Source organism: Macrobrachium nipponense, chromosome 43, assembly GCF_015104395.2.
Source record: "Macrobrachium nipponense isolate FS-2020 chromosome 43, ASM1510439v2, whole genome shotgun sequence".
In the NCBI taxonomy this organism is placed as follows: Eukaryota; Metazoa; Arthropoda; class Malacostraca; order Decapoda; family Palaemonidae; genus Macrobrachium; species Macrobrachium nipponense.
This window is the reverse complement of record NC_061104.1, coordinates 12,353,721-12,374,501: the sequence shown is the minus strand read 5'-3', so window position 1 is coordinate 12,374,501 and position 20,781 is coordinate 12,353,721. Positions and strand designations below refer to the sequence as shown.

The 20,781-nt window shown below is 47.2% G+C and overlaps 1 protein-coding gene across 1 annotated transcript in view; it reads right to left on the bottom strand.

Moving 5' to 3' along the window:
- LOC135213793 (uncharacterized) overlaps positions 1 to 20,781 on the bottom strand; it is a 293,734-nt gene that overhangs the window by 256,926 nt on the left and 16,027 nt on the right. The window contains exons 2-3 of the mRNA XM_064247921.1: positions 18,320 to 18,430; positions 17,513 to 17,642 (exon numbers count right to left, since the gene is read on the bottom strand). Of these exons, the coding sequence (XP_064103991.1) occupies positions 17,513 to 17,642; positions 18,320 to 18,418 (229 nt within the window). The 5' untranslated portion in view covers positions 18,419 to 18,430. The remainder of the gene's footprint in view (positions 1 to 17,512; positions 17,643 to 18,319; positions 18,431 to 20,781) is intronic.

Below are 20,781 nucleotides of genomic sequence, written 5' to 3'. Positions count from 1 at the left end.
CTTTATCAATGGCTATCCTTGGCAGTCTGGCGGGGACGTTCTACAGAACCTGCCAAGGGGACGCCTGACCGGTGGGGGTTCTCCCTAACCTTCCTGCGGCTGTCGACTTTCCTCCTCCACTGGGTCTGGGAGTTTGGAAGAGGTCTAGGCCTGGAAGCGCTACGGAGCCGATCAGACGCACCCTCCACTGCACTGGGAACATTATATTCACTTCTTACCTTTTTAGAGCTCGCTTTTTGAGCTCCATCCATTTATCTTCAAATTTGCACATATGAATTTGTAGATTCTGTGGAGTAAGAAGGTGATGAGGATGCAACAACTACTAGAATTGTCAATACTCTAACTGCTCGTTAGTACGAGAGCTCTTAAAGCTTCTAAAGGAAGCGTATCTAGTTATATACTTTCTGACTTCCTACAGTAGGAAGTTAGATCTTATATTTCCTTCATCAAGTTCTAACACTTATACACGTATTAGTGGAAAAAATAAAATATCAATATTTCCCTTATTGCAAAATATATGAGTGTCTACCGAAAAATTCGGTAGTTTCACGTAATATATTCTTCGAAATTTCGAAGCCAAATTCATTAAAAAGTTAATAAAAGCGTATGCCAAACCCAAGACCCAGTACTTCCCTGCAAAAGACAGCCCAGAAGGTCGATGGCGATGAAAAAAACGAAAATCAAGTCAGGAGGTAGCAACAACGTATGTTGACACTACCGCGACAGAGAAAATCTGGTTCTAGAACGGTAATCGTTCCTATTCCTGCCACCCAGCGGCAGGGGCGGTAGATCACCTGACCTACCTGCAGCGTGTGCCGCGAAATTCGAATTTCTGTCGGGGACGACGGAGTCTACAGCTAAGTATATATCTGCTGGGTAAGTTCCATGTACAAAAATGAAGTTTTCAACCCATGTTACTGTAGTTCTTAACAGTGAATATCACATACATAAAGAAGCTATAAATATATTTGCAAACAATGAAATATATCTGCAAAAGTGCAAAAGTGACATAACTGAAGCCTGGTGCTAAATATTCAGGGGAAACGGGGTAACCAGAAGGAATTTGTGGGCTTTGGAGGCCAAAGACAAGTGAATACAAAACTTACCTACTGATTGTTTAAGGTGCCAGTAATGTCTGACGCAAGCTAGCAAAGCCAGGAGTTATGGACTGGGTGAATCAAAGCCTGGAGTTATGGACTGGGTGAATCAAGATACGTATATCATTCACAGTGGACCCCATATCTGCGGGGGATGCATACCAGACACCCCCCACGAATATCTAGAATCCACAAATACTTAGAACCACTATAAAAATTATTAAAAATGACAATTTGTCGAAAATTGCATTTTTCCTAACTATACAAACCTGAGGTCCTTTAACAATAGGAAGGTAACTAGCGGCAGCTGGGACGGTCGTAAGCTTCGAACAAGGGGAGAACGGTAGTTAACTGCTTGTCCGATCGTGCGCGCAGCGCCCGCGCAGCCCGAGAGGTGAAGAATCACTTTTGCTTTAGGCCCATGCAAAAAGTTGCAGAGTGAGGGTGGCATGAGTGGGACTATATGTAAAGGACCTCAGGTTTGTATAGTTAGGAAAAATGCAATTTTCGACAAATTGTCATTTGTTCCGATACGTAATACAAACCCTCGGTCCTTTAACAATAGGAAGACTCACTTCTTGTGGGAGGAATCTGAGTCTTTTTGGGTGAACAGACTGGTGTTCGTCCAACCCTGGAGTGCCTCCCTGGTCGTAAGAGCAAGGGAGGATCCAAACCTCTGTCGATTGATCGGGGGTGTGCACCGCAGGATCAATGGTCAGACCTCTGGGCCAAGTACTAAGAGAGAGGCAAGCGTATCTCTTCGTACCAGCAAGCAAGAACTTGTTCCTGTTTGCAAGAGACAATCATAAAATGATGGGTTTGTCTCAATTTGGCATCCACTTCCTCCCCTTGTTGGAGGAAGTGGTGGATATTTACTCCTATCCCTACTGAAAGGGATAGGATGGTGCTCTATTGAGTAGCTCACCTGCATCTCGTCCTTACCCAGCAGGGTGACGACCGTGTCCCTCTCCCCAAAAGGTAGAGGGAAGAAAAAGATGGGAAGAGGAGCCAGTCACACTCTCATTCCTCATCCATTCTTACGGTCACACCAGGACTCGATGCTGTTCAGCCTGCGAGGGTCTGGGTTAACTACACAACGTGTTGAGCAACCACCACGGTTCCCAAAAGAAAAAGATCCAAGGAACTGTGGGCAATATCCTGAAGGTAGAAGGAGGTGCATGCGGTCCGGTCCGGTTGGACCAGGCGCCTGCCTTCATTACCTGCGCCACGGAGAAGTTTCTTGCGGACGCGTGAGAATGATGAAGAGGCGTCCACACTCATCCTGGGTGTCGAGTTTCTTCAGACAGCTCCGTCGCACCTTCACAGGACAAAGCAGCATAGCCTTCGTATCGGAGGCGGTGACGTCCATTAGGGAGGGTATTGTGAAGGACTCGAACCAATCGTCAGTTACCGAAGGGTTCTGAGTCTTCGCTACGAAGATCGGTACGAAATCGAGCGTCACAAATCCCCATCCTTTGTGCTTGACTTCTCAAGAGAAGTCATGCAGTTACCCAAGACGAAAGAAGGGAATAGTCGTATGACCCTATCCCTCTTCTCGACTTTGGTTATGTACAGTACTCATACTGACAAGCTATTAAGACGAAGTAATGATTGCTCTGGAACAACCGAACTAAGTCCACAGCATAGTTCGTACTGACTCGGACGCTCTGACAGCTGCCGACTGACTGGTTCGGAATCAGTAGAGGCAAGTTTTCCAAGATCCGGGTAAGTCACGTGACCTTCGCCCTTTAAAGAGTTATGCTGAGAGACCAAACAAATAAAATATTTGTTAGTCACCGATGCCGACGGCGCGGCGATGATTCTCTTCAATGCATTAAGCGTCAAAAGGCGAAAGGTCAATTGCCTTCAAAGACAGAGGTCCCTGATGGCAAGAAAATCTCATAGACGTTGAATCTCAGCTTAAGGAGAAACAACACTATGTGACGTTGAAGACGAAGGTAGGCAATGAATGCAACCTACGTCTTCCCAGCTGAATCGAGAGAAGGAATCTCAAGATTCTAAACCTGTGCTTACAAATGACTGAAAACGCTAACCGCCATTTCATTGCTGTCCGTTGTGCAATGAAAAGCGGGGCGTTCTTCAGTAATGAAACACAGGGGAGAGCCGCTGAAGGAACTGCTTCTCGGGATGGGCTGAACGTTTGGAAGTAGAGCTGGCAGGTGTGGGAGTAGGCGATGTCTTTCAATACATCTGCTAATCCGGGGTGAACAATGAACAATTGTACACCTCCGAATACAAGATATTTTGAGGACAAACTCAGATTCCGCAAAAATCATTCGCATTATCGGGATACGATGCAGCAAGAGACTATTACAGAATTCTGTTACCGTGCGGTAAACAGAAAGATGAGAGTCGAATAGATATCTCTGTTTAAAATTCTCGCAATACCGAAGACGATGAATACTAGCGTTTCTCAGCAGTAGATGGTCATTCATGTATGCGAGAATCCCCCGTTAATCAGAGACTTAAGTCCGTGATTGTGGGCAGAGATACGGTTGTTATTCAATCAAAGCAGGTGAGAAGACATAAACAACCGTCTATCTCAAAGCGGCAGCTGATACTGAAATGCCTCGGGCAATTCAATACGCAGTAGCTGTCGCTGACTCGTCATCTGAGTTGCCAAGTAATCCTTTCCACGAAGGAATGCGTTCGGCTAGAACCACCGAGCATAAAAAGATATGCTCGAGCAATTATATTTAAGCGAAACGAATTTCGGTAAATAATAAAGCTAAAATGGTGTTGTTGTGACAACACCATAAGTATATAAAATTGAAACTGGAAACTCCTGGGAGGTTGCAGGCAACCCGGGTTGCAGTTCAATTAGAATACTTTTCGTCTAAGTCGCAATCCGTAGAATAACCAGGATATGCGCCTACCCCCTCGGACCATTCAACTGCTTAGCAGAATCATGTCGCGAGGTTAATATACGTAGTATATTTGTAGGATTCTGAACAACGATCTCCATCCTAAATTCTTTCCTTCAAGAAAACAAAATAAGGATTGGAGATCGACCACCTTCGTTCTCTATTAAAGAGAGTGAAGGAGAAGTCTTCCTCGAAGGAAAGCTTCAATGGTGAACAGAATACTAAGACGATAGTTCCAGCCAAACTGGATATTCCCGTCGTTCTTCTCTATTCCAGGTTGGTCGCCTACTGTGAGATAGTCTTCTTTCAGCAGCAGTCTTCTCCTAATGCTAGAAATTCCAGGAATTCGAGCATAGGCGAGGTTCCCGATTATCGGTAACATATCGGGGATTCTCGTCTCGCTCACTTTGGACCGTGGTCTCGCCTAAGTGTTCTGGAGATCGTAAGAAACTCTAAACACTCTGAATGCGCTAGAAATTCCGTAGAATTCTAAGCAGTCTGCGAAACCCCCACCGAATTCGTCAAACGATATCGGCTGGTGGTCCTCTCGATTCCCGTAGAAATCGAGAATGGGGCAGGATCCCTCCTCAACGACCGGGGCTTACGTCAGGTAGGACCCGAAGGTCCCCCCTGGTAGCGCAGTCCCCAACGTGGGATCCTACAGAGAAATCTCTGTAGGATCCTTCCCCTTTCCCTCGTAGCCGTAAGGAGAGAGGGAATGGGGGAGGAATTGGATACTCGCTCGCCTTCCCAGTGGAACTAGCAGTTGGAGAAGAGTAGGAGCAGCCGGCCTCTCAGAGTCTGGGAAAACGTATCGTCAGGAGAAAACGTTTTTCCCGAGGAGGGTTACGAACTCTCACTGTAGGTAAGGGTCTGCGCCACTGTGAACGTCGTCTGGGTGGGGCTGATCGACACCTGACAGGAGAGAGCCGATACCGTCCTCCGACTCATTCCAGTCCTCGTCGAGGTCGAAACCTCTCAGGAGGACCGAAGGAGTATTTAAATACGGTGTCCGAAGACACGTAGAAACGCCGCTGTCGCAGTAGAGGAGGTGGAAAGTAGCTTGATCGACCGGCCAGAAACTGAGAGAGCCTTCTTGTCCGGAGACGAGAGACACTGGTTCAAGACAGAATCGGTAAGCTCGATCGCGGCATACCCACCGTCGGTTTGGGTTCCTCTCGGGCCCCAAAACGACTCGAGCAGAGACATGGGCTCTGCTGGTGGGAGCGGCGATCCTTCCCCCCGGTCGTTGTGCTGACGAATCAGTGCAATAACCTGGGTAAAGTTACTCTGAATCTCGGAAGTTACAGCGTCTTGAGGAGTAGGACCGTCCAGTCCCTCCAACAAGAGCAGCTCCCAGGACCCTCCTCCTTCAGAAGAAGGACCAGCAACAGATCCCTGACGGTTGCCTCCAATCACTTGCGCGTACGTCCTGGTTGGTCCTAAGACCAACCTGGCACGTGCGGCGTCGTGACGGGATCGTGAGCGGCGCATCTCTCACGATCACTCCTATATACCTAGCTCTTCCTGGCGTATGCCGAGGAAGTTGAAGGTATCGGAGAGACAGAACTGACGCTACCCCCCTCTCCCCCTGACGGTCGCCTCCAATCACTTGCGCGTACGTCCTGGTTGGTCCTAAGACCATACGTGGCACGTGCGGCGTCGTGACGGATCGTGAGCGGCGCACCTCTCACGATCACTCCTAGCTACCTCGCTCTTCCCGGTGTAGCCCGAGGAAGTTGAAGGTAGTGGAGAGACAGACCTGACGCTCCCCCCCCGCTCGCTGGCAGGACCAGCGTACGTTGGGGGCTGCAGCCGATCACCAACCCGCGGGGATCGATCTGCAGGCCTGGCCGTGCCGCTCACCTGTGGCGAGCGGCTCGACTGAGCACGTCGACCCCCGTCCCGTGCGTCAGACGAGCTGCTGCTGGTCACCGTATCCGCCCGGTCCCTGTGGGAGCGGCGGTCAGGTGACCTGCAGAGCTCGCTTTCGCCGTGAGACCGGTGAGCGTCCTCGCGGCACGTCAAACCGCCTGGTACCAGCCGAGGCTGGTACCGTCGGTCGAGGGGACCTGGGGACCTCTTCCCAGCCTCAACCCGTGGCCGGTCAGAGACCGTTAGTCAACCTTCCCCCGAGGTACCGGCTGGTCGCTGCGAGAGACGGCCGCTGGCCTGGCGAGAGTCACCTGAGCGGCTCTCGACAGTCTTCTGCTCCGTGCCTCGGTCATGACACTGAGCGAACTCAGGCGTCTTAACTGCTGCACGGTCACCCGAAGGAGATCGTACACTCGGAACTTCTCGCGGACGAGAAACCGAGCCGGTACCTGGCTTAGCAGCAGAGCTGCCAAGACCAGGCGAGGGTGTACCAGCGGTAGCCAGCACACCCTTGGTCCCCGTCTTCTTCTTCTTCTCAGAAGGGGAGACGGGCCCCGTTCCGAAGGAACAGGAGGACCAGCAGAAGAACCCCCCCGTCACACCGGAATGTGACGAGCCCTTCGAAGTTCCCGAAGGAGTCTTCTTAGGGGGAATAACAAAACCCCCGGTTACCAGCTGGTCGCTGCGAGAGCGGCCGCTGGCCTGGCGAGAGTCACCTGAGCGGTTCTCGCCAGCCTTCTGCTCCGTGCCGTGGTCTTGGCGCCGAGCGAACTCTGGCGCCGAAACTTTGGCTGCACGGTCTCCCGAGGGAGAGCGTACACTCGGGATCTCCCGCGGAACGAGACACCGAGCCGGAACCTGGCGTAGCGGCATCGCCGCTAGACACCAGGCGAGGAAGTACCAGACTAACCGATACTCCTCTGGTCCCCGTCTATCTCTCCGCCTTACGGAAGGGGAGACGGGCCCCGCTCCCGTAAGGAGCAGGAGGACCAGCAGAAGGACCCCCCGTCCCACCGAGGTGGGACGGGCCCTTAGAAGTTCCCGAAGGAGACTTCTTAGGGGGGGGAGGACAGCCTTCTTCTTCTTCGGCTTATGGGCCTTAGAAGTCGAAGGGGAAGAGGCAGCAACAGACGAAGATGACACCTTCCTCTTCTTCGTCAGCTCACGCAGGACAGTCGTCAGGTCCTCCATCCAGGCGGAGTCGGGCCTATTGCCGAAGCAACACGGCCCGACTGCACCTGTCCGGAAGGACCTGGGACTGGGGAAGACACACCAATGGGCAGGGACCAGCATGGACAGGCGCAGGAACCAGGAGCGGACAGGAACAGCAACCAGCTCAGGAGCGGCAGGAACAGCGGCAGCGGGTAAACACAGAAGGGACAGCCAAGCCAGTAGCGGAACCAACAATCAGCGACAGGTACGGCAGGCCCAGCCATCGCTCGTAAGAATCATCGGCAGCCAGCGTGGTACTGGCGGCCGGTCCAGGGGCGAGCTGCTGGAACAGCGGAATCTGGGGCAGGCAACACGAAGAAAACACAGGCGGCGGCGGCATACCCCTCCTCGGTACGGCGGCGACCGGCCCTAGAAGCGGCAGACGGCGTCACCGACACAGCATGGGGAGTGTAGACCAGCGGGGGAAGCAGCATAAGCGGCCGTGAAGGTTGTAGTGGAGACCACTCCAAGGTCACCGCCCCAGACCTCGCTAGACTCTGCAGCAGATCGTGGATGCTAGGCACGCCCTGCAGCCGCAGTGGTCCATACCTGTCCAAGGTCGTCTCCCACGGCTGTAGCACCTGCGGTAGCAACAGACAGATTAGTAAGAGGGGTTCCCTCACGCTCGGGGGGGAGACATGCCCCCACCCCGAACGGAAGGAAGACCCCAAAAAACAAAATACGAGGGAAGCTGAGCGGGGGGGCAGGAAAGAAGACGAAGAATCGGATACCAAGGGAGTCGCGGGAGAGCTTTCCGACGACTTCCTGGCAGACCTTCGCTTCCCTACCCCCGCCACAGCAGTGGAAAAGTAATATGAAAACTGAAACAGAATACTGCACTTGCGATTCACTTCATAGAACTTAAAGAGGGAAAAATCAATTCCCGGTAAGAGCGGAAACTTGATCCATAATAATATGATGCTATATAAATATATATGAAAATGAACAATACTGCACTTGCTATTTTCACTTTCACAGCAATAAATCGTAAGGATTAATTCCCGGGTAAGAGCGGAAATTGATCCAAAATTAAATTTGATGCAATTAATAAATGAAAATGAAAAGAAAACTGCATTGCGAATCCACTTTCATTGCATTCTATTCATACAAAATAAGAGGCTCTTGCCGAGCGCAATCAAGCTCTCGGCAACGAACGCACAGGGCAAAAATATAATGAAAAAGAATACTTACATCTTTCAATTACACACTTTCGCCCAAAATACATGACTCGGCGCGAGTGCGCCCGCCCTCGGCACCGAGACATAATTCAAGGGTTCAATTCATGAAAAGAGCGGAAATCGCCGTCTCTACGGCGATAGCTCCATGTTGATTCATAATTAAGTAATGAAAATGAAAACAGTGTACTTACAGTTTCATTTTCAAGTCAAACCAAACCATTAGTAGAAAACACAATATAAACAAAGCATACGACGATGAAGCGGGCAGAGAGCGATGACGAACACGTCCTTCACACCCGCGGCCGAAAGCAAAAGTGATTCTTCACCTCTCGGGCGCGCGGGCGCGCGCACGATCGGACAAGCAGTTAACTACCGTTCTCCCCTTGTTCGAAGCTTACGACCGTCCCAGCTGCCGCTAGTTACCTTCCTATTGTTAAAGGACCGAGGGTTTGTATTACGTATCGGAACAATTGCCTACTTTGTTAGTTCAAACTCAAGAAAAAACCAGTAAAAATGCTTATACCTGGATTTTTAACAGTTATCACATAAGGTGCATTTGATCATGAAACCTGATATGAAAATTCAGTAATTTGTAGATATTTCTCATACAAAAATAACACGAATACTTGAATTTTCTGCATAAGTCCATAGAGAAATTTGCGAATACGTCAGTCTGTGAATCCACAGTCCATGAATAGCAGAGGTTGACTGTATGCAAATTTTCTAATTATGACTGCCCCTCAGACTAAGAACAAGAAGACAGCAAAGATGAACAAGAAGAGAACAACTACTTAAGAGCGACAAGGAAGAAAGTATCAGAGGCACAGGAGAATATATGTACTTAGGTTTATATACAATTATATTTCAACAGCTTGAAAGTCTTACAAGTACAAATTAAGGTACAAGAATTCCATGTGTTACGAACCGAGAGAGGGGTCCGCTCCAAGTTCGTTATAATGATAAACAAAAAGAATCCAACACCAACAGTTGAAACTTGGGATACGAATATAGAAAGAAACACTAACACAACAAAGGTTTATTTACAAGCATACTAACAAAGACAAATGCAGAATGGTGTCTCCTATTTACATGAAAGGCAAAATCTTACAATGCGTGAACTGGGGAAGAAGTGAGGTAATTCAAATACTTGCTGGCCAGTTTTGCGACTTGAAGCGATGGCTTCACAAAGGAAGAACTGCGATTGCAGACGTCTTCTTGACTCCGTATAGCAGAAAATAATGTCTATTCTTGATACTCGAAGGGCAGGAACTTCTCTAAACCTCTTGCAAAATGTTTCTTCTCTGAAGTTTTGGTCTACGTCGAAATGCCTCGGTCGTCCACTCCTGACGACGACTTGACCAGAATTCAACCAACTCTCGAGCGCCTTTTTCTCTCTGATCCTTCGTTGGTTCCTTCTTTTCTCATCTCTCTCTGACGATCTCTGCTGCTGATCTCTCACTGATAATCTGATCTGTGGCTCTTACTGATGATCTGCTTCCTCCTACTTCGTCAGTCATATTTATACAGTGACCTTGGGGCGTGGCCTGCACGGGAGGCGGAGCATGACGTCACAGACTCCCGAGATTACTAGAACTTCTTAGAAGGATCTGGACGAAGTATTACATCAGAAATCGCGGCGTTCCTCACGTCACGTTAGCGCCTGTCGAGTTCCACAACACTCCTGCCGATTGTAGAACCATCATGAGAACAGGCGCCTCCAACACATGCGCGAAAGCCCCCGTGCTGCAGAACTTCTTGAAGATGCGTTTTCCTTTCCTTTATCTTTCTTTCCTATACAGCAATTACCATGACACCATGCTAAAATATCCACTGCCTAATCTTCCGTCACTCTCTCCCCTTTAGTTGCAACAACCACTGAACCAATTCCTTCATGGGCTATAAAGCCTAGTGCTGATTCTTAACTTTTACAGCTAGCCAGCTATACGAGTGCTAAATTTTCTACCTCAATGGTTTGGATAAACTACTTAATAATGAATCATCTTAAGAGCTGGATAACCATTAGCCCTCAGAAACTAATGACCCAAAGCCCTGCAGACTGATGACCTTGGACTGTTGACACTACCCAAGTAGATGCAATAGGGTTCTGTGGTAGGCACAGTACAGGAAGACACCAACAATATCTTTTAAAGCTTCCTATTCGAGCCTTACTTCTTCCCCAGGGCTGGTGACCAAGAGAGGCCCTCAACACATCGGAGAGATGGCAACCATTCCAGGCCTCTGCATGATGTACTGCACACACACTATGAGAGTCAATGGTTAAGAAAGAAACAAAGATGTGAAAAATAATTACCAGGCACATCATTTCCCTAATAATCCCTCATTATCAAATCGAACAAGACTGATAAAAAAAAACTGCACACGCTAACCACTAAAACAGAGAAAATTAAAACTACTCGGCAAGTCATCTTCAATTTTCAACAGTCATGATGAAGAGCACAAGCACACACCAGTATACAGTATCTGCACAGCCTGGCAGCAAAAAAATGATATTGTTATTGTACAATAAAGTTTTGTACATACTTACCTGGCAGATATATACGATTAAATGGCCCACCCAGCCTCCCCTCAGGAGACAAGTGGAAGAGAAAATCTGATTAGAAAATGGGAATGGTTCCTATTCCTGCCACCCAGCGGCAGGGCGGTAGATCACCTGACCTACCTGTAGCGTGTGCCGCGAAATTCGAATTTCTGTCGGGGACGATGGAGTCTATAGCTAAGTATATATCTGCCAGGTAAGTATGTACAAAACTTTATTGTACAATAACAATATCATTTTTGTACATTCAACTTCCCTGTCAGATATATACTTAGCTGATTGGCACACTTGGTGGAGGGTAAGAGACAGCTAACTACTGAAATAGATAGGAAGACAACATCCGTTGTAGGTAACATATATAAAACCTTGGTTCCTACCGGTTTAGGCTGAAGACTTCATAGCTACTGCTTAGGAGTCTGCTTAGCCTCAAGAGCCTCAGCGAGGATGTGACCTATGGCTAAGAGTTCTTGTGGGTCTGTCGATGGGGTCTTATCCACTTACTCGACAGAGCCTGATGACATTTGTCAATGGGGTCTTATCCACTTACATGACAACACACCTTGCCTAATGGCATAATCAAGGAGTACAACACCGATCCCGATCACCTGATCCTAACACGAGGGTTAGTAATAAGATTGAAAGGAGTTATCCCCAACCACCTTTCAAGCAACCCTAAAAACTCGACACCAAATTTTTCTAATCCTAACTAAAACAAAAACAAAAATTTTTTTAAGAATCAGTCTTATCTCCTCTTCCCAGCACGGTATCCGCTGATACATAAGGACCCAGAGAGAAGCATTTCTCGTATGTCACTCTCACATCTTTTAAGTAATGGGAAGCAAACACCGAGTTGCATCTCCAGTACGTCGCTGCTAAGATATCTTTCATCGACATATTTCTGTTGAAAGATAGCGATGTTGCAACTGCACGTACCTCATGCGCTTTTACCCTTAGCATTTCAAAGGATTCACCTTGGCATTTCATGTGTGCTTCCGTAATCACATTCCTGACAAAAAATGCTAGTGCGTTTTTTTACATGGGTCTCTTAGGGCCCTTCACTGCACACCAGAGACTCTGATTGCAACCCTGTAGTTGCTTCTTCTTTTGAAGATAAAATTTTAAAGTTCTAACTGGACAGAGAGACCTTTCTAACTCCCTCCCGACAAGAGGAGAGTCCTTTAACCTCAAAACTTCTGGGCCAAGGTCTAGAAGGGTTCTCGTTTTTAGCTAGAAACAGAGGTTGGAACGAGACAACTGCAGTCTCTCCTTTAAAACCCACACGCGAGTCTAATGCTTGTAGCTCACTGACTCTCTTGGCAGTTGCGAGAGCCAAGAGAAAAATGCATTTTCTCGTGATGTCCCTGAACGATGCTTGATGAGGGGGCTCGAACTTATCAGATGTGAGGAACTTTAGAACCACATCTAGATTCCAGCTAGGAGGAAGAGAAGATTTGGTCTTGGAGGTCTCAAAGGACCGTATAAGGTCATGAAGATCTTGTTTTCCTCTATGTTCAGGCCCCTATTCCTGAATACAGCAGATAGCATGCTCCTGTATCCTTTTATTGTGGAAACTGCCAAATGAGATTCTTCTCTCAGGTATAGAAGAAAATCCGCAATGTCGGTCACAGAGGTATTGGAGGAGGACAGCTTCTTCGACCTACACCATCTACGGAAGACTTCCCACTTCGATTGGTAGATCCGCATGGTAGAGGACCTGCGGGCTCTGGCAATCGCTCTCGCAGCTTTCCGAGAAAAGCCTCTTGCTCTGACAAGTCTTTCGATAGTCGAAAGGCAGTCAGGGAGAGAGCGGGGAGGTTTTTGTGAAACCTCTCGAAGTGGGGTTGTTTGAGCAGATCTGTCCTTTTGGGAAGAGATCTGGGGAAGTCCACCGTCCATTCCAGTACCTCTGTGAACCAGTCTCGAGCGGGCCAAAAGGGAGCGATGAGTGTCATTCTTGTCCCTTCCGAGAACACAAACTTCCTTAACACTTCTCCCAGCAGCTTGAATGGGGGAAAGGCGTAAGCATCTATGCCCGACCAATCCATGAGAAGGGCATCGATCGCTATGGCTCTGGGATCCTCCCCTAACAAGCAGAAGTTTTCCATCCTTCTGGAGAGGAACGTGGCGAACAGGTCTATCTGAGGTTTCCCCCAGAGACCAAAGTTTCTGGCAGACTTCGGAGTGGAGAGTCCACTCTGTAGGAAGGACCTGGTTCTTCCTGCTTAGTCGGTCTGCTCTTATATTCTTTCCTCCTTGCACAAATCTTGTTAGGAGTATTATGCCTCGTTCCTCTGCCCAGATCAACAGAGCTCTTGCTATCTCGTAAAGGGAGAAAGAGTGAGTCCCTCTCTGCTTCCTGATATACGCCAGAGCCGTGGTATTGTCCAAGTTGACCTGGACTACCACGCCTCTGACGTCTGATTCGAAGTGCTTCAGAGCTAAATGGATAGCTATAAGTTCCCTCGCGTTGATGTGCCAGGACACCTGTTCTCTTGTCCAGGTGCCTGACACTTCCTTCATTCCTAGTGTTGCTCCCCAACTTGTCAACGAGGCATCGGAAAACAACACTAGGAGAGGGTTCCGACGAGACAAGGACACTTGATCTCTGGTTGCAGGGGAAAAGAATCCGCAAGTTCTCCTGCCTTCCGGTTCCACATTTTCTTCAGGTAGAACTGCAGCGGTCTAATGTGCAGCCTCCCCGGAGAAACGAACTGCTCCAGCAACGAAAGGGTGCCCAGGAGACTGAGCCATTCCCTCGCTGAGCTTCGTTCCTTCTCTAGGAAGGCCGAGACTTTTTCCAAGCCTCGAGCAATTCTTTCTTGTGACGGAAACGCTCGAAAACCCCGAGAATCCATCTGAATCCCCAGATAAACAATGTTCTGGCTGGGGATCATCTGAGACTTCTCGAGGTTCACAAGCAATCCGAGAGATCTTACAAGATCCAGAGTCGTTTCCAGGTCCTCCAAACACTGTTGTTTCGATCTTGCCCTTATGAGCCAATCGTCTAAGTAAAGTGATATGTTCACCCCCTTCAGATGTAGCCATTGTGCTACGTTCCTCATCAGGCCCGTAAACACTTGAGGAGCCGTCGAAAGGCCGAAGCACAAAGCCCTGAACTGGAAAATCCTGCCTTGTACCATGAATCGAAGGTATTTCCTCGATGCAGGATGCAGGGGAACGTGAAAATACGCGTCCTGCAGGTCGAGGGAGACCATCCAATCTCCCGGACGCAGAGCCGCAAGAACCGAGTTGGAAGTTTCCATAGAGAACTTTGTCTTCTCTACGAAACAGTTCAATGCGCTCACATCCAGCACAGGCCTCCACCCCCCCGAGGCTTTCGGAACGAGAAAAAGTAGATTGTAAAAGCCCTGGGAGTGCGGATCCTGCACTAGTTCGATGGCCTCCTTCTCCAACATCTGATCAACAAGATGTAACAGGGATTCCCTCTTGGCAGGGTCTTTTTACTTTGCACAGAGCTCCCATGGGGTTGATGTCAAGGGAGGTATGTCTCTGAAGGGGATGAGATATCCTTTCTTCACTATTGAAAGAGACCAAGAGTCTGCTTGTCTCACGGCCCATGCCTCTGAAAACTTCAGAAGTCTGGCCCCTACTGGTGTTTGGAGGACTGGTACATCATTTTGTCTTCTTAACTGGTCTAAAAGAAGACGACCTTCCTCTTCTCTCTGTTCCTCTCTTTCAAGAGGATCGACCCGATGAACTCCCTCGAAAGGGCGGCTGAGGGTTACGTAACTCCTTCTCCACAGCAGGAACGGCTGGTCTCGTCTTCTTTGCTGATTGTACTAACAGATCTTGAGTCGCCTTCTCAGTAAGTGAGTGAGAAACATCTCTCACTAACTGAGAAGGGAAAAGCGGTTTCGAAAGAGGTGCGTACAGAAGAGACGACCTCTGAATGGGCGAGACAGCTTTCATCAGGAAGAAGCTGAATACAGCCCTCTTCTTAAGGATTCCTGCTCCGAAGAGGGATGCCACTTCCCCCGATCCATCTTGGACTGCCTTGTCCATGCAAGCCAATACACTGTGTAGGACTTCGGGGCTTAAGAAGTCAGGGTCCTGTGTCTTCTTGGCCAAAGCCCCAAGGGACCAGTCTAGAAATTTAAAAACTTCCAAGACATGGAATAATCCCTTGAGGAGATAGTCCATTTCCGACATTCCCCAAGTAGTCCTAGCAGATGCAAGCGAATGTCTTCTCGAAGAGTCTACAAGTGTGGAGAAGTCTGCGTCCACCAAAGCAGGGAGAGCGAGTCCCATTGCTTCTCCTGTCTCATACCAAATGCCTCTCCTCCCAGAAAGCCTGGAAGGGGGGCAGGTAAAGACAGTTTTCCCCGCTTCCTCCTTGGATCTGAGCCAATTTCCAAATGATTGTAACGCTCTCTTCATGGAAATGGTTGGCCGCATCTTCAAGTGAACAATGAACGAGGAGAAGGAGGGGCGGCAGGACTCAGAATCGCCGAATTCTTGCAATAAAAGGGCTGCTAAAGTCTTATAATCTGAGAGACCTGCACCCTTATTGGCTTCCGAGTCAGAAATATCTTCCATCTCTTGTCCAGTTATGTTGGGAGAAGAGTGAGCCACCGGAGGAGAGCGCCTCCTTTCGCAAGGTGAAGGGCTTTTAGCAGTACCAGCCCCATCCTGACAAGGGCTACAGCCGCCTGTGCGACATCTATCGTCTCTGTCAGGCGAAGGCTGATCCTGCAAAACGCTCCTATCCACATCAGAGCCATCCTGGCAAGGACGACGGCCACCTGTGCGACATCTATCGTCCCTGTCCGGAGAAGGCTGTGCTTGCGAAAAACTTCCCGTAGTCCCAGCGCCATCCTGACAAGGGCGACGGCCGCCTGTGCGACATCTTGCATCCCTGTCAGGCGAAAGCTGATCCTGTGAAAAGTCACAAAGAGGAGACTCCTGGTTAACTTCTATCTCCATATCCGATGAAGCTGGAGATCCTGGCGCCTGGTTGGCGCCTCGCGCCTGGTTGGCGCCTCGCGCCTGGTTGGCGCCTCGCGCCTGGTTGGAGACTCGCGCCTGGTTGGAGACTCGCGCCTGGCTGGCGCCTCGCGCCTGGTTGGCGTTGTCCGTATCAGGCAATATTCCTCTGCGCTCTCCGAATCTGAAGCTTCCTGCACGTCCGCCGGACGGGATCTCTTGATCGGAAGGAAACAGTCTTTTCTCCGAGGAGGGTCCTTCTTTAGTACTCCTACCAAAGACGAGATTTGCTCTTGCATTTTCATGAGAATCTTCGTCGCAGAATCTTCCTCCTCCTTATCCGACCAAGGGGAAGGAGCTTTAGATGATGAAGGAGATTCCAACCCGAGAGAAGACATAGTACAGGCTTTCTTGGCTCTGTTTTTCTCAGATGGCAAGTCCTCTGGAAAACGTTCCGGACTCGAGTCCAACGCAGGAGACTTCCAACTTCTTTTGGTAGGTCTCAATAGATCGTCCGAACTCCACCCACGTTTTGATGACGAATCGGAAGATGAGAAACACTATTTTAGGATGCCTTTCCAATGGCTATCCTTGGCAGTCTGGGTCGCCACAGATCCTGCCGAGGGGACGCCTGATCGGTGGGGATTCTCCGTAACCTCCGTACGGCTTTCGACATTCCTTCTCCTCTGGGCCTGGGAGCTTGGAAGAGGTCTAGGCCTGGGAGCGAGACAGAGCCGATCAGACGCACCCTCCACTGCACTGGGGACACTTTCCACTGCACTTTGCTTACCTTCTAATGCTTTCATTTTACGTTCCATCCTCATGAGAGCAGCCTTCAAATCTGCAATCTCCGATACTGAATTTGCAGAATCTGATAAAGGAGAAGGTGGTAATGCTGTATGGAAGGAAGCAACAATTACTTGAGAGTTAGGTGCTAAACTACTAACTGGCTCGTTAGAGCAAGACCTACTCAAACTTTTGGAAGAAGCTTTCCTAGCTTTATCCCTCTCCAATTTCCTTAAGTAGGAATTAAGAATCTTCCATTCCTCCTCATTCAAATTTACGCATTCATCACAAGTGTTAGAGATCGAACATTCATTCCCTCTACACTGCTTGCACAACGTGTGAGGATCTACCGATGCTTTCCATAGCCTCACACTACAACTCTCATTCACACACATTCTAAATGTATAACTAGAGTCAGACATTTCAAGAAAAATTCCAAACCAAATCCAAATAACAGTCCACAAAAGCGTATGCCAAGCCAGAGATCCAATACGTCACCAAATAATCAGTCCAAAAGATCAACGGCGATGAAAAAACGAAAATCAAGTCAGGAGGTACCAACAACGATGTTGATGGAACCGGCGACAGAGAAAATCTTATTAGAAAACGGGAATGGTTCCTATTCCTGCCACCCAGCGGCAGGGCGGTAGATCACCTGACCTACCTGTAGTGTGTGCCGCGAAATTCGAATTTCTGTCGGGGACGATGGAGTCTATAGCCAAGTATATATCTGACAGGGAAGTTGAATGTACAAAAATAGTCACTTGCCAAGTGAGGGGCTGGGTTTCTTTCACCCCAGTCACCAACCATTAGTTAACTACTCTGTCACCAAGCTTCAATGACCAGACCGGATCATCACTAAAAGCATTCCATATAAATAATGAAAGTTTATATCCTTGACGAAAAAATGAAAACTTCAATATCACCTCATTGCACAACTGAAAACTGACCTTTATCAAATAACCAAAATATACATACCACTTCTATATTTCCTGGTGTGTTCTGAAAATGAATTTGCCATCACAGCATTTGCTTTAACTCTTAGATCTTTTATGAAGTTCCTTACATCATTAACAGTCCTCAACACTGGCACATCTTCACTGCTTATCTGAAAAAAATGTATTCATTAGCCAGGGATCATCACAACAACAAACATTTTTGGAAAAATATATGGATAACCTAACCAGTAAGTTAACTTCTTTTCTACTCTCTCATAGGGCTGATCCAAATAGGCATGAAATAGGAGAGAGACATGAAAAGGGTAAAAAACAGGAGAAACCTGGGGCAACAACTAACCTAGTCTGCTCTCCTATATGAACAATACCGATTCTATTCTAGAAAAGCATAAAGGAACCATTTTCGAATATGACTTTTCATTAATTTGTATAACTGAACCAGATTTATCCCAACTGAAGAGGAAACAAGCTGGCAACCTTAGCTATCACTTTGGATTTATGAAATATGACCCTGCAATAAATTCTACCTCCAGAAGGCATGTCTGCATCTGCAAGCTTCACACAAAAATGCAATTGATAATGTACCCAAATTTATAACCAGCCTATAAGACTAATTTCACAACTACATACTACAGTTTAACGAATTCCCACCTGACAGACAAGCAATTATTTCAAATAAAAGGATAGGAAATGACAAAAAAAAAATCCTAAAAACTCCATACCTAATACTTAAAACTTTCTTGTTCCTATGGCTACCCAAGAAAATCAATGAAAAAATGTTACAGCTAATTATGACACAAAAAACAGAGAAGCATTTATCAATCCATACCATATCAGAAAGCAATGGCATCCTAGGTATTAAAACTTCTGCACCTAATGCAGTAGTAGTCACTATGAATAGCAAAATGTGTGTTGCTATCCTGCCCATGGTCAATATTACCTGAAAAAAAGGAGCAATTACCATTCAGAATTCTACCAGTTTTAAAAAGAAAACTAAAACATAAACCAAACACAACACTCACAGTCTTACAAAACCTATACTAACTATATATATATAAAGTAAAATTGAACTTCCACAATGAACATATAAAACTTACATAAGAATAGCAAGTGTAACAAATATGAATGTACCTCATTCTATTTCTAAAATCAGTTAGCATCAGCATTTTTAGTATGTACTTGATCATTCAACTTTTGGAGAGAAGCAATTCCACCAAGCAGTACTGTGTCTGTACAGTAAGTGAAAAATGATTAACAAAATCTTTAACACAACAGCACAGGAATTTAATGTAGTCCAGCAGCATATGTGACTATTTTGCCAGTGAACTGTTTCATGTCGAAGCAGCATTTATTCCATCGCTATATTATGAAGTTCAACTTTACATTTTTAGGATTACAGCATCATCGGGAACAGAACCCCACCATAAACCAGGGACTGCCTCACCTTCAATGTAATCAGTGTACAGTCGACCCCCAGAAATGGCTAATGTTCGTGACCCCCACAAATAGCCAAAATCCATGAATGCCTACAACTCTTCTTCAATTGTTTATTAATGCCTATATATCTTATAGTTCAAATACCCAAAAACCCTCTCTAAATACACTTATAGCCGAGTATTATTAGTTTTACCACAGAAAATCATTTAGCCACAGAAATATAAAAATATGTTATTGTTATAATACAATTAAGTTTGTTCATACTTACCTGGCAGATATATATATAGCTGTATTCTCTGAAGTCCGACAGAATTTCAAAATTCGCGGCACACGCAGTGGGCGGCCAGGTGGTAGTACCCATTCCCGCCGCTGGGAGGCGGATATCAGGAACCATTCCCATTTTCTATTCATATTTTATCAGTGCCACTGTCTCCTGAGGGGAGGTGGGTGGGCACTTTAATTATATATATCTGCCAGATAAGTATGAACAAACTTAATTGTATTATAACAATAACATTTTGTTCATGAAACTTACCTGACAGATATATATATAGCTGAATCCCACCTTCAGATGGTGGGAAGAGACAGAATAGGATTTTTAGGAAACTAAATTAAGTAGATGATATACATCTTGGTTCCTCACCTGTTAGCATAGCCGACTTCGTGATTACTGTCACCAAAGTCTGCTTCTGCGTTACTAGAGTTGCCAGCGAGTAGAGACCTGTATGCTGGTGCGCTCTAGATGATCTGTCAACGGGGGCGTGACCACAATGTGACTAGACCATATGACCATACTTCTGAGGGCAACGAAGCTAAAACCACCACCTGACCTAACCTATCAAAGTTAGTTCCACTTCTAGGCTAAAGAAAAGGAACGCGCCTCAAGCGACCAACCCTTCAAAGTTAAAGCACACCACTATCCCTTTTCTATAGGATAGGATTCGTGTTGCTTCCTGCCCCAATAATATATCGGACGGATATGTATGGTCCTAGCGACTTACAGATCTCAAAATGTCGTCTTCACATCCCGTCGGAGTGTGAAGCGAACACAGAGTTGCTTCGCTAAAGCGTGGCACTCAGGATGTTACTGAGTGTCATGCTCTGTTGAAATGCTTCCGAGGCCGCGCCCTCACCTCTTGAGCATTCATATTAAGAAAAAATCTCAAATCTTTATGCAAACATAATGAATGAGACTTCTTAAAAGAACTCCTTGACTATAATGCCAGGGTGTTCTTGGACATGAACCAGTCTGGTCTTTTACGGAACACCGCAGATTGTCCGTTGACTCGACTTTCTATAGTTTTATCAAGATAAAACTTGAGAGACCCGACAGGGCACAGGACTCTAATGCCCTTGCCCAATAATTTGTGCCATACCCTTGGTCTCCAAGCCTTCGGGTCAAGGTTAGACAGGTTTTCGTTCTTATCAAGAACGGAAGGCTTAGAGGACAGACCGCATTATGTCCTTTAAAGCTAAAACCTCTGATGATGGGCTAAAACCTCACTAACCCTCTTTGCCGTAGCTAGAGCGGTTAGAATGTTAGCCTTTCTGGTCACGTGTATTAAGTTCGCAGAAAGGATAGGTTCGAAATGCGTTTTGGCATCAGAAACTCAGACTACGTCTAAGTTCCATGCCGGAACCTGCGATCCAGAGAATTTCAAGATCTCCACAGACCTCAAAGATCGTGAAGCTTTGTTGTTTGACAGAACGAATCTCTGAGCCTAGAGGCCGTCAACAACATATTTGCATATTCTACAATAGTTAGGACTTCTAGCTTATTCTCATACTTCAGACGGAAAGATAGAACCATAAAGAAATTCACAGAGGTCGAGGTGGAGGAACAGTCATTTCCCT